Source organism: Trifolium pratense, linkage group LG7 (assembly GCF_020283565.1).
Source record: "Trifolium pratense cultivar HEN17-A07 linkage group LG7, ARS_RC_1.1, whole genome shotgun sequence".
In the NCBI taxonomy this organism is placed as follows: domain Eukaryota; kingdom Viridiplantae; phylum Streptophyta; class Magnoliopsida; order Fabales; family Fabaceae; genus Trifolium; species Trifolium pratense.
In genome coordinates, this window is record NC_060065.1 from 19268986 (window position 1) to 19283465 (window position 14480).

Genomic DNA, 14480 nt, shown 5'->3' on the forward strand with positions numbered 1-14480 from the left:
ATTGACTAACGAAGTGTCATATGAGATTTGAGTGGGGGATCCGAGTTCTGACATGGTGATAGAAACAGTTTTACAATCAAACATAGAGTCCCATATTTTTTAGCAAATGAAATACACCCTACAAAAACTTCACTTTTGTATCTTCTTTATTTATTTTTTATTAAAATTCATTAATTTTTTTGAAATCTTAAAAATTCATAAAGTACAATGAAATCTTAAAAATCTCTATTAGAAATTCATTAGAATTTTGTGTTAAAAATCCTAATTGAAATTTTTAAAATTTTTCTTTTTTATTTTGACAAAATTTAAAAAAATTCTTTTATAATCCTACAAAATCAATAAAATCTTTTAAATTTTTAAGATTTGTTTTTTTATCAAAATAATATTTCAAAATCTCAATCCAATATATTCCCTAAAACTCAGCCCTTTACCATTCCCTAACTCACTTCCCAATTCACACTTCTTAGGTAACATAACATACATTCTCCATTCAAACCTAAGGGGGGTGTATTGGATTGGGATTTCATGAGACAATTTTGGCAAAAAAAGTCTTGATGATTTTATGAGATTTTGTTGGACTATATTGATTTTGTGAGATTTTAAAGACTTTTTTACAGAGACTTTTTTACAATCAAGATTTTTAACACATGATTTGAATGGATTTTGAGAGATTTTTTTCAAAAAACTTTTTACAATCAAGATTTCATAATACTTTATATATTAAGAAACTTTTGTATATTAGGCAAATTTTAAAAGAATCAATAAATTTTAATAAAAGAAATTATATTTTTTTGGGAATCCAAATTTTTAAACAAAAAAAAAGCCTTACATTTTTTTCACGTATATGTTTCTAATCACAAATAAAAACCATTATCACCATTGATGGGAAAAGAAGCAGATGAAGGTAACGAAAAAAAAAATTGCCGTAAAAAGTTGTATTGAATCAAAAGTTTATAAAAAAGATGTAGAATTTGTTAAAATATTTTTTTGCAAAAAAACATATTTGATAGAAGAAGAAGAAGAAGAAGAAGAAGAAGAAGAAGAAGAAGAAGAAGAAGAAGAACTGATATAATGATGATGAAAGTAAAAAATCTTGGAGAGTTTGAAAAAGTCTCAAGTCTTTTGGTGAGATTCTTGAACAAGTGAACAAAGAAAAGAAGAAGGAGTGCAGTGATGATGAACTATGAAAAAATAAAGAAAAAAAAATTTGATACAGTGATGATGAAAATAAAAAGTCTTGGAGATTTCAAAAAAGTCTCAAGGCTTTTGGTGAGATTGTTGAAAAAGTCTATCAAGTGTATTTTCAACTAAAAAGTCTCTCAAAATCCATTCCATAGAAGAATCCATCAAAATCGGTAGACTTTTGAATACCAGTAGACATTTTAAAAGTAGTACCAAATCTCAATTGAATACCAACGGATTTTATTGCCCTGAAAAAAAAATCATGTTTGTCTTAATTGAATACCACAAGATTTATTTAACTTTTGTAAAAGTCTTGATTGAATACCTCAAGATTTTTTTGTCATAAAAAAGTCTTTTAAAATCCCATGAAATCTCAATCCAATACACCCTCCTAATACAAAACCCGTTATTTTCAATTTTTTGCTTAATTTTCTCAAATACCTATAATTTAGTAATCTTGTTTCCTTCGATCGATCAATCAATGGAGTCCTCGGTTGATGTCTTACCAGCTAAACGCCCCGCTCCAATCGGTATAACATTCATTCTTCATTTCTTTCTCAATTTCGATTTTTTCTTCATTTTTTAAAGTTACTCATTTGAGCACTTTTTAGATTTTTTCAGATTCTTATGGTTTTTAAAATCTATAACAAACAGATGAAAACTTTTAAAAGTGATTATTTTGTATAAAAAAGTGATTTTTTGTTATGAAAAAAGCTGTAACAGACAGGCTTTACTCTGGGTGTGAGTTAAATCGCCAGTGTTCATGAATCAATTATTATTTTTTGTGATTTCATTTTATTTTTGAAAAGGTAATAGTGATTTCGCATGGATCTCATATTATGCTGTAATGATTTAATCAGCAAATTGCCTATATGATGTAATGAAATTCTGTAGCATCTGTATTTTTAACCATTTTTTTTAAAATGTGTCGGGAACCCTTTTTTTGCTATGGTGGTTCGCAGATTGGAGGTAGTCGTAGTGTGCCTCCGAAGACAAAACGACTCAAGTCAGTCTCAGAGTGAACTGAGGGGTTTTCACTTTATATATTTTTACGCCGAGAAGTGAACATGCACGAAGAAATCCACTTATTTTTATTCAATGTATAGTTTCTAAGTATAACATTTGAAAGAGATGCCTTTAGTTTCTAAGTATAGTTTATGTGGTCTCTTCCATTAGTAAATGCATGTACTTATTCATGCATTTCAAATTGTTTAGTTTTTAGTTTGTTGAAGCAAAAAATGTCTTAGTATCATGTAAATTTTAATTCATTTCATTTTCTCTAGGAATTTCATCTGAGGAAGGATGCAAAAGACGTAAGTTATCAAGTGATAGTATGCCCAATTCAGCAAATGTGAATGTTGTAAATTACGCAAACCCGTATGCAATTTCAGAGGCTATAAATCGTTTAGAGAGTGGAAAATTCGGAAGCGTCACAAAGGATATTGAAGCCCTTATAACCCGAAAAATGAAAATACTGGGCCCTTACTTTGCAAAGTATCCTACACTTGTTGATAAGTTATTGAAGGTGGTGGTGCTAAATCATGATGAAAAAACTCACAACACGGAATATAAAAAAGTTACTGGTATGTCGCATCAAAATGTCATTGATTTGAATGAAAAGGATGTTTTGGCACCAAAAAGAGAAAAGGATGCACCTACCACACCAGTTCCTGTTGTTATCATTGATTCAGACGATGAAGATGATACGAATCAAAATTCATTTCTTCCATTTCATGAAGTTGTGTTGCCGCAACCAGCTCCGTCTCCTGCATTAAGAATGACCGTAAGCTTTGCCCTGCTATTGTCATCCTCTAAATATACCTTTTACTTGAGTTCTATCCCTCTTGGGGTTGACTTGACTGAACTATTGTATTTCATTTTGTTTATCATTTGTGGCGGAAGATTATTGAAAATTCATAACTGGCTCATCTTGATTTTTTATCTTTTCCTTAATTCTGTTTTTCTTTTCAAGAATATATTGCCTTATTTTTTATATATGTATGTATAATGTATAAAGCAGAATCTTCTGTAGATAAAGGGGCTAAAGATATAACTTAATCTGACATATATTTGGAAAACATGGTTTAAAAATTTAATTATGTAATTTATATATTTTATGACTCATTCTATATGTTTATCATTATACTACATCTTTGGCTTTGTTCTGTAAAAGATAGACATATAATATATTATTACATAGCCTAAATGTTGCATTTCTCTTAGTTGTTGTAGTAGTTCTCTCCATGGAATCGTGTGTGTTTTTAAGCACATTCTCCCAACAATTTCAATACTTAAATGATGAATTGATCCCCATTCTACTGTAAAATTCACTTAAGTGAAGTCTGACCTTTTGTCTTAGTGTCCCAGTTTCGTAGTCATTTGCTGTCTTATTAAACTTGAATCTTCCATTACAATATAAAACTTTTGGTACCTTGTTGTGTGGTAGTTATGCAAATTATATAGTTGAAAATGAAAAAAAATGGATGTATGGATTTATATTTATCTAAATGTCATGCTATTTCTACCTTCCTTTTTTGCTTTACTCCTATGAGGCTACGACACACATCATTATTGTTGAAAGACGAACAATATGTGGTTTTCCATTTATTTTTCAGAACATATTGTATGAACTTTTTCCATAAGGATTGTTAGATGCTCATGAAGGTAGATTCTTGTAAGATTCTGCGTATTAGGATTAAAAATTGTAGCTACTTTTCTTGAGAAGATACATGTCTTTCTTTTATAATGCAAGTTTTTCATTGACATAGAATATTATGACAAAGTGGGAAAAGAAATATTATTGTTGTTACTGTTTCACTGATATTCTTTACTATTCTCTGTGCAACAATGCTTTATAGGGCTATCATGCTTCCAATGCTTACCATGGAGAAAGTGCAGATCTAAAATTTGATACAAGTATGCTTCCTTATGCTTACCATGGAGAAAGTGCAGATAAAAAATTTGAAACAAGCCTGCCTCCTAAAGATAACCCAAAGAAAGATAAAGGTGTTTATGTTGGTGTACCTGAGGAAGACGATCAGGTTGACGCTGAAGATGATGGGCTAGATGATATTTGGAGGGAGATGTCCATGGCAATAGAAACTTCTAAAGTGTGTTTACATTCTTTTGATTTCACATTTCAATTATGCAAATATCTGATAGGATATAGTATGATATAGAATATAGTATGATATGACAGAATATGGAAGGTGTATAAATGAGAATGAGGATAGTCACTATTTTTTTCTGATTCTCTGTGAAACTGCCAACCGAGATATTTATTATAATTTAGGAATATGAACTGACAGGAATTACAATAGGTAACTGCTAGAAAGTAATCAACCTCTAGGACTTAGAGAGCCTAGTTTCTCCCAAACCCACTCACATAAGAAAACAACCGAATGATCAGTATTCCCACCAATCCTTATTCTATTTATGAAGCAACACACACTACACTAACATAATACGGGCTTAATTACTTGGGCCTTTGGGCTTATGCCTAGCATACACATGTTTGATAGAAGGCTTAGTGGCTTACTAACAATATCTTTGTCAAGTAGATTTTCCCCCTACTCGTTTGGGTCATTTTTTTCCATAACATTTCATTTGCAGTACTTCCTTAATATCTATCTGTTATGGATTCTGAGAACTAAGCATCTTCCTTATGAAGATAAGGGGGAAAAGGGACTATTTTGTAGGGGTATGAATTGATATATAAAGAATTATGACACTGTTTCCTTTTTTGATGAGGTTGTTACTTATTAATATGGATATCTATTGATTTATAAAGAAGACTAATTAATTTTGTTAATGTTCACTGAAAATGGTCTGTCCATATCTGTCTTTGTTTAGTATAGGGTATATGTATGCATATGCTGGTGATCATACCGTAGTTAATGTGATGCATATTGCATGTAATTTTATGTCCTGAAATCTTTTGAGTTATGGTGTTTAATTATTTTGCTCTTTCATTCAACCTTTCTTTCTCTGTTATACTTGTTATATGCATGATACTTGTAAAGCTTCCATCAAATTTTACAGTTAAGTATGCTTTTGTTCTCTCCTCAAGATAATAACTTGTATGCATATGGTAATTTAACTTTAACATCACTAGGAACGTTGTTTCGGTTATCAAAACCCGAGATAGTTGCGAATGTTGTTTCTGTTACTAAACCTGAGATAGTTGCATTTGCATGTGCTGTTGTTTGCATTTTAGCATTCTTCTCTATCATATCAATCATTTTTGTTTAAACTTTGTATTTTACTCATTATAGTAGTATCTCTTAGTTAGAGTTCTTTTGGGATTAATTTAGTTTAATTGTACTCCTACTAGGACATTTCTGCAGATCCTCAACCCGAAGAAGAAGAAGGGGAAGAAGATGCTGACTGTGATCATTCTTTCGTTTTAAAAGACGATATTGGATATGTTTGCCGTGTTTGTGGCGTTATTGACAGAGGAATTGAAACCATATTTGAGTTTCAATACAAGGTTAGACACTTGTCTCTGCGTAAATGCTTTTTTGGTCATAAATCTCATAAGAACATGGCAAATGCATGATTTAGGTTGTAAAGTATGCATAGGTTGAATGTCTTAACAAGGCATCATAATATGAAGAGCGGAACCGTTAGAATTGAGAAACTTGGTGTGTTTCTACAGAATCCCTTATAATTTATGGTTTTTGGCACCTCTGTTGTGGGAAAAACGGTGGTTTATTTTATTGGATTCAATTCTGTAAAACATTCAGGAACCTCTTACCAAACCAAAATGATTAATATTAATAGCACATTAGCACATATTATTACATGGGCTCAATTTCTTTGTAGAACAGTGCCTTCAAAATTCTCATTATTTTATGTTCTGGATTAATATTTGAGATTACCGCGTAGTTGTGGCTAGCAAGTCTGCAAAACCAATTTTTTGTTATTGTTATTTATTACAGTATCAATGTTGTTGTAGGTTAAAAGGAGCACAAGGACTTATATGTCTGATTCATCGAATGCCAAAGAAAAATTTGATGCGTTTGGTGTGAAGATTAAAGAAGATGATCTTGTGGTAACTGATATATCAGCACATCCTCGGCATGCGAATCAAATGAAACCGCACCAAGTCGAAGGCTTCAACTTTCTTGTCAGAAACTTGGCGGGGGACCATCCTGGGGGATGCATCCTGGCTCATGCTCCAGGATCTGGAAAGACTTTCATGATAATCAGTTTCATGCAAAGTTTTCTAGGAAAGTATCCTAATGCCAGACCTCTAGTGGTGCTTCCCAAGGGAATATTGTCAACTTGGAAAAAAGAGTTTCAGACATGGCAAGTGGAAGATATTCCGCTTTATGACCTATACACTGTGAAGGCAGATAGTAGACCTCAACAACTAGAGGTGTTAAAACAATGGATGGATAACAAGAGTATCCTTTTCTTAGGATACAAACAGTTTTCTTCCATTGTGATTGATAATAGTAATAACAATGCATCGATAGCTTGCCGGGATATATTGCTCAAGGTTCCCTCAATTCTCATTTTAGATGAGGGACACACTCCAAGAAATGAGAATACTGATATGGTACAGTCCCTTGCCAAAGTACTAACACCAAGGAAAGTTGTACTGTCTGGAACCCTTTATCAAAATCATGTCAGGGAGGTATTCAACGTTCTCAATCTGGTGCGGCCGAAGTTTTTAAAGATGGAAACATCTAAGCCAATTGTCCGGCGCATTCAGAGTAGGATCCATATAAGTGGCGTTAAGCGCTTCGATGAATTGGTCGAGAATACATTGCAGAAGGATCCAGATTTTAAAAGGAAAGTGGCTGTAATTCATGATTTGCGTGAGATGACCAGCAAAGTTCTTCACTACTATAAAGGAGATTTTCTTGATGAGCTTCCTGGCCTTGTAGATTTCACTGTGGTGCTCAAACTTACACCTAGACAGAAGCATGAAGTTGAGAAAGTAAGGAAGATATTAAGAAAGTTCAAAATGTCTGCTGTAGGCAGTGCAGTGTATTTGCACCCTAAGTTGATGCCACTTGCAGATAAATGTGTTGAAAAATCGGTTCTTCAAAAACAAAAATGCGTTGAAAGATCCATATCGGATAATATAATGGATGAATTTATAGCAAACCTAGATGTTAGAGATGGGGTCAAATCAAAATTCTTTCGCAATATGCTGAATCTATGTGAATCAGCTGGGGAGAAACTTTTGGTGTTCAGTCAATATCTCTTGCCTTTGAAATATTTGGAAAGGTTAGCTGTGAAGTGGAAGGGATGGGGTGTCGGAAGAGAAATCTTTGTGATTTCAGGAGATTCAACTGCCGAAGAAAGGGAGTATTCCATGGACAAGTTTAACAATACACCCGAGGCAAAAATATTTTTTGGGTCAATCAAAGCCTGTGGTGAGGGTATATCGTTGGTTGGGGCATCCCGTGTCATCATCTTGGATGTTCATTTAAACCCATCTGTTACTCGTCAAGCTATTGGCCGTGCTTTCCGGCCAGGCCAGAAAAGAAAAGTCTTTGTGTATCGATTGGTAGCTGGTGATTCTCCAGAAGAGGAAGATCACAATACTTGTTTCAAGAAGGAATTAATTTCAAAAATGTGGTTTGAATGGAATGAATATTGTGGTGACAGAGCTTTTGAAGTAGAGACTCTTGAAGATGTGAAGGAATGTGGTGATCTGTTTCTGGAAAGTCCATTTTTAGGGGAAGATGTAAAAGCTCTGTATAAAAGGTTAGACCACTTTTAGTTACCTTTTTGTATATCAAAAGAAAATAAGACATCTTGTTTTGTCCTAATTCATGTTTTATTCGTATTTGCAGGTAGAAGACCGCAGGCATTTAATGTATACTACTTGGTGGGTGAGATATTGTATTGTATTGTATTTTGTTCTTATCAGTGAAAAGATGTTGTATTGTATTTTGTTTCAGACCCATGTAGAGAGTTTGCGGAACTGAATTTTATTTATATAGTTATATGTGATCCATCTTCATCATCAGGTGGGTGAGATGGAGAGATCAATAGCTTATTTAATTTTCTGAACTTGTTTGTATTGCTGAAATCCTATGCTCTAACATTAACTGATCAGAGATGTTTTTAGTCCTGTATCTATGTATGTATGTATGTATGTATGTATGTATGTATGTATGTATGTATGTATGTATGTATGTATGTATGTATGTATGTATGTATGTATGTATGTATGTATGTATGTATGTATGTATGTATGTATGTATGTATGTATGTATGTATGTATGTATGTATGTATGGTTGGTTGGTTGAGTTGTTAACAACTAAGGTTGCTTTGATTCAGAAAAGCATGAAATGAAGTAAGAGATGACCATTAATTTCCATTTTGTTACATATTTTTATTAGCTTTTTACACTTTTAAGGTATTGAATGTACAAGTTCAAAGACAATATTTTCATTTTTCTTATTAATATACTTAACTAGCGCCTTGAGACATGGTTTAACAATTTTTTTTATTAATAACAATGATAAAACGCTAACTTGTGCACCGTGCACCATATGGTGCACTTGTGCATGTTAGAACTTGCCTTTGACTATGAGTAATAAGGTTTCAAATTTTTTTTTGGTTTAATAAGTTTTCAAATTTAATACAAGTGCTTAATATATTCTCTGTGTCCTATATAGTTAGATTAAGAGTGCGTTGATCTGTTAAAAAATAAGGAACTGGACAAGACAACTTTTAATGTACTGACAACTTTTTGTCCTCATCACAAGTTGTCTAAAATACCAAAATAACCTTTTGTCCACCAAACATCGTACAACACAAAGTTTGTTTAATACCTTAAACGTTTGTCGTGTGCTGTTCTATACAGTATTTATATTTTGCAGATCAACCGGATATATGAATGAAATCATATTAATTATTTACACAATATATTGCAACTTCACCATCACCCACAATGAATACAATGTTTCTTTTATTTGAGACTTATTTATGAAAAAAATATATTTTTCCCATTCAAAGTGTTATTATTTGAGCTAAATAGTGTCATATTTAATTTATTGTTGGTAGATCTACTTATTTGACCTGTAAATTTTGTTTTAGAATGGTTTTTTTCTTACCATCAAAAGCGTAATTATATGGCTGATGCACATTTTTTTACTCGAGTGTTGTAAATTCAGAACACTGTTTGATTTTTACTAATAAAAAATACTAATACTTTTTTTTTTGCTTGAATAAGGTGACTTCTTTATATCTACTCCATTGTTTTCAAACGTTTATAAAAATGAGTACAATGAATTGAGGTTAAAAATTTATTTATGTTTGGTATTTTAACCTCAATATTTTATCTACTCCATTTAAGATCTTGTTCAATTATCAATATGTTGATATTGTTAGGCAAGACAGACACCTTTATCCAATTGCAAATATAGAATCTTATATGTATGCATGCGTATCAGTTTCAGGTAGTGTTTGTTACTTCATATGAAACCTGTTTTTACTAAGATAATTTTTTTTTTTTGAAGACTTCTTTTCTTATGTTGTTTACGTTATTTCAGTTATGGATGGACCTCATTATCCTCATGCTGAAGCGTACATACCGTTGATTGCCGCGTACATATAAAAGAGAAATTTTGTAATTTTCTTTTTACAGAAACGTCAATGTGTCCATTTTCAAATAAGGTTAAAGTAAATAGTGTAACAAGAGAGGAAGTTCTACTCAGAATGATCGTTCCGCTAAATGTTCACTTTCTTTATATATTAATTATTTTCATCAGTTTCACAGTTGAAGTCATTGTGTTAAACTAAAAAGAGTGTATGTCATACTAATCAATCACCTTATTCTCATCTAGTGCAGCAAAACTTTCCTCTTTATATGCATCAATTTTTTGAAAATGTGATCAATGTCGTTGGAGATGAACACTGTGGATTCTCCATGTTTTCAGACTACTTGCTCGATCTATTGAATCTAATCACATCATTCGTCTCGAGTATATAGGAGAGCTAAAAAAGAATCATAAGGGTTATCTCATACTGTTTCGAACGGAGGAAAGATTCAATCATATCAAGCACACTCTGACTCCTGATGGAATTGGCGCAACACTCGAGGTTAAATGGATGATTATGCCAGAAATGTGATTTCTTATTACATATTACAAATGTGTTGTAGGTCTACTCAGTAGATAAGCATAATAAAAAAACAAAACAAACAATTAGATAGTAAATAAATTAAATTCTAATATGAATTACATCGTTTATCTCATACTCCCCCAGTCCCTCCTAAGTAGTGTTTCAATAAATGGATTGAGAAGTGTGACTGTAATTTATAAACTACCCTTAACTTCGACAACTAGGCAATATGATATACTTAAGTCTTTTACAACAAACAGAGAAGTTTGGCTAAAATAAGTAGCTATTAAAATTAGAATAAAGCTTACATCATCAAATATTTTTTTAGTGACAACATAATCATTGTGGCGTGCCTTTCAGGGGCGGAGCCCCTCTTGGGCTGGGCAGGGGCCATGGCCCGCCCCAATTTTTTTTCTTTCCATTTTTTATTGGTATGTGTATACATAATTTTGTTAGTTATTATGTTATATATACATATAATTGCTATTGCATATCACTAGTAGACTTAGATGTCCTCAGTTCAATTCCTGTTGGCTACAACTTTGATTCTTTCTTGATTTTTTTAAAGAAACTCCTTTGTTGCCACTACAAACAATAATAATAAATCAAGAATAATAGTTGTTGTTAATATCGGTGACGTTTAACGAGTATAAGATTTATCATTAAAATTGACAATTTATGTAAAATTTTACAAAAAATTAAAATTATTTGATATGTTATCGAGATCCATCAAGATTAGGATTTTAACTTTTTTACTGAACATTGTTAATCTTAATGAATCTCAATAACATATTAAAGTATTTTAGTTTTCTATAAAATTTTATATCATTATCTATGAATTTAGACGTTATTAAACGATGCATCATATTCGAATCTTAATGGTCGAAAAATTTCAAAATTGAATTTACTTTTTTCTATTAAAAGAAATTCTTCAAATCAATATTTTGGTAATTAGGGGGCTAAGATTAACAAAATTAAAAAAAAAATTGTATTTATAATTTCGTGAGTTTCTCTTAATTTTGAATAAAAAAGTGAGTTGAAAACACTATCTTGCTTTAGTTTCTCTTTTATTTATGAAAGCACACTTGGCAAACTTTGTAAAGAATCATCAACTCTAACAAACATGTGAATTACTACTTCTCTGCAAGAATATATAACAATCAAACAAAAAATAAATTGATTTGATTTGATTTGGCACTTATTTTAAAAATTCATTAACCACTTATTTTAAAAACCTGAATATCCTATTCTCTTCGGTTTTTGTCTCTCGAATTATATATGCACCATGGGTATTCTGCGCAATTCTAGATAAGACAGATGTTGCATCCTCTGACATAAAACCTTCCGGTTCATTATGAGCATCTTAAAAAGATGAGAATCTTCGATGTATTTCTCCATTTCATGTAATCCCGCTCGCGGTATTTTATAGTTGTCAATAAACAGACAAATAATGTTAGTTTGAACACTTCTTCTTCAAACCTATTCTCTTTTGCTTTTTTCTTGATCCGGAATCACCCCTCTTGATCGTCTTTTATTTCTTTTTCAATTAAATAAGTGGTTTACACATAATTTTAGGTTTTATTTGAGTTTTTCCTTTGTGATTTATTTCTTTGGTGTTGTTTGATCCCGTCTTAGTGCGGAGTTTGTTTGTAATCCCGTCTTCGTGCGGTGTTGTTATCTCGTCTTCGTACGTTATTTGTTTTGTTCAGATTTGCAGATTCGCCTCGATCCAAATTCAGTACAGATTCAATGAGCTTAGAGTCATCAACATCCGGATGCATGACTATTCCGGACACTTGAATCTTGTTATATCAATTGTAGGCTTTGTCATATTTGTAGACATTAAGCCATTTTATGCTATTAACTCGGATGCTGTGAGATTATTCGCAGATCCATCCTTTTTAGTTTTTAGCGAAATTGAATATGTAATGATTTCGATTGATGTATTCTACCAATTTGAATGAATGAATATATATAGTTGTTTTTAGTAAAAAAAAAAAGTAAAGTTAGTTTGAACACTTGAAATCAGTATTTTTCACTCTTGAGTCTTAAAATGTTCAACGGATGAATAAATACCCGCTCACTGTGTGTTTCTGAAAAAGTTCCTTCGTCGCAATCTTTAAACCAAGGTGGCAAAGTTCAGTCAAAACATGTTTTTTCTTCTCTTCGAAATACTTTTCATATTTTCTAACAACATTTGAATACCCGACTATAAATGACTGATCAGGAGCACTTATGAATTCCCAATTCTTGAATAGTCTTTTATTATTGGGTTAAATTATTTTTTGTTCTGGTGAACACTCAAGAAGGGTTATATTATTAATAATGTGAGAATAAATTTACATAAGATGATCAGTAATAGACCGAATAAAAATGTGATGATCCTTTACAATGAATATATGAAGCTATTTATAGGCTGCAAATTTCTTCTTCTCCAAATTTCATCTCCTGATTCTTCGGCCACCACCGTCTTCTTCGGCGAGCCAGCGCAAGAATAGAGCCACCGGTGGTTATTCTTTCCTTCGTCCCCAAGCTATGAAAGGTTATGGGGGTGATGATTATCTTCCACGTGAAGATAAGCAATTCAGAGTCTTGGAGGAGAAGATATTTTAGGCGCGACACCATGTTCTGGACTTGTTGGAGCCACATCATTTCATCTCGCCACGTCACGCTACCTCGCCTGCTGAGTCTTTATGGATCATTTTTGATTGGGCTTTGCTACTTTTGGACTTATTGCGCCTAATTAAATTTCCCTTTAGTCCATTGCCCGGTCCACAACCCCCCAAGCACGAGGCTTCAGGAAGGCGAAGTGCTTTTGATTGAAATAACTTGGCGATTATTATGTCTCGGCGTTGTTCTATGTCGCCTATTTGTTGCTGACTCATACTCCTTGTTTGCTTGTAGCTTTGTCCTTTTTTCTGTTTGTATTTCTTAGGTAATTTGTATGCCCTGTTGTGGCTTTTGAATATCTTGATGTATGCCCTATGTGGCTTTTGCATTTTTCTGTTGCCTTTAAGTAGTTTTATCCATTTCACTTTTGAAAATTTATCATTAGCATTGTACCTGCAATAACTCGTTGTTTTTGGACGGATTTGAACGAGTTGGCGTTTGTTTGGGCCTCGCCTTTTTCGTTGTATTTGCATTTTCACGTTGACGTTGACAACAATCTCGCCCCTTCGTCTTTCGCGGTTCATCTTTCCTTTCCTTCTTGAAAACAAATTGAAACTTTGTGGCTAGTAACTTTGTTGGTCTATACTTCTGCTTCTTCTACTCAACATGAGTTTCTTATTTTCTTTTGGCATTCTATATTTGAGGATTGTAAGCAGTCTGGAGTAATCTGTCTCGCCACTTCTTTGTTGTAGTTGATTTTCGTATTGTCAGGCTTGCACACCTTATTTTGTAACTGTTATTTCTTGGCGATTTAGAAAGAATTGGCGTTGCTCGGAGTCACCCTTCCACTGTACTTGCATTTGGCGTTGAAAATAATCTCGCCTTTGAAATTTTTAATGTTGTACCCGCAATGTCTTTAACTCTTTAAATATAATTATATATCATTTATGAATAACTTTATACCTGTTGCCTTTTTGGCGATTGTAAATGATTCGACGTCATTATGACTCGCCCTTCTTTGCTGTATGTAAATTTTCCAGTTGGCATTGTTAATGGTCTCGCATCTTTTGTATTGTTGAATCTGAAATGGGTGATGGCCACAGAGACTTCATTTCACATGGATTTTCCCGTCATAGGTGATGGCCAGGGCGTTTTATAGCGCCTGGAGTTTCCTATGTATATTTTTGGTCCAGAGCCGGGTGGCCTTTTTTGGTCCAGAGTCGGTTGACCTTTATTCTTGGTTCAGAGCCCGCAACTTAATCAGGTTGACCTTGAATTTTCATTGGTTCAGAGCCCACAACTTAATCAGGCTGACCTTTGATTTATTTGGTTCAGAGCTCGCAACTTAATCAGGTTGACCTTTGATTTATTATTTATTTTTTGTGTGTGTGGTCATAATCGTAACATATGGTTAACCTTTATATGAGTCAACACAAATATTTCGATTACAAGCCACAAATATGCGGTTAATTATTATATAAATTAACAATGACATATTGAATACAGTGGGCCTCAATAAAAACTCCTGTTTTCTCAGGAGAAAAGAATGTCTCATTGCTCTTTTATTCTCTGAAAGTTTTCAATACACAGGTGTTGG

The 14480-nt window shown here is 32.7% G+C and overlaps 1 protein-coding gene across 1 annotated transcript; it reads left to right on the plus strand.

The window, feature by feature from the left end:
- Window positions 1-393: 393 nt before the first annotated feature.
- On the plus strand, window positions 394-8279 carry LOC123893805 (protein CHROMATIN REMODELING 35-like). Its single transcript, XM_045943605.1, has 7 exons — window positions 394-495; window positions 1573-1712; window positions 2466-2965; window positions 4041-4292; window positions 5516-5671; window positions 6140-7905; window positions 7995-8279. The coding sequence occupies exons 2-7, from the start codon at window positions 1664-1666 to the stop codon at window positions 7996-7998; spliced, it is 2727 nt and encodes a 908-aa protein (XP_045799561.1). The 5' UTR covers window positions 394-495; window positions 1573-1663; the 3' UTR covers window positions 7999-8279.
- Window positions 8280-14480: the final 6201 nt, after the last annotated feature.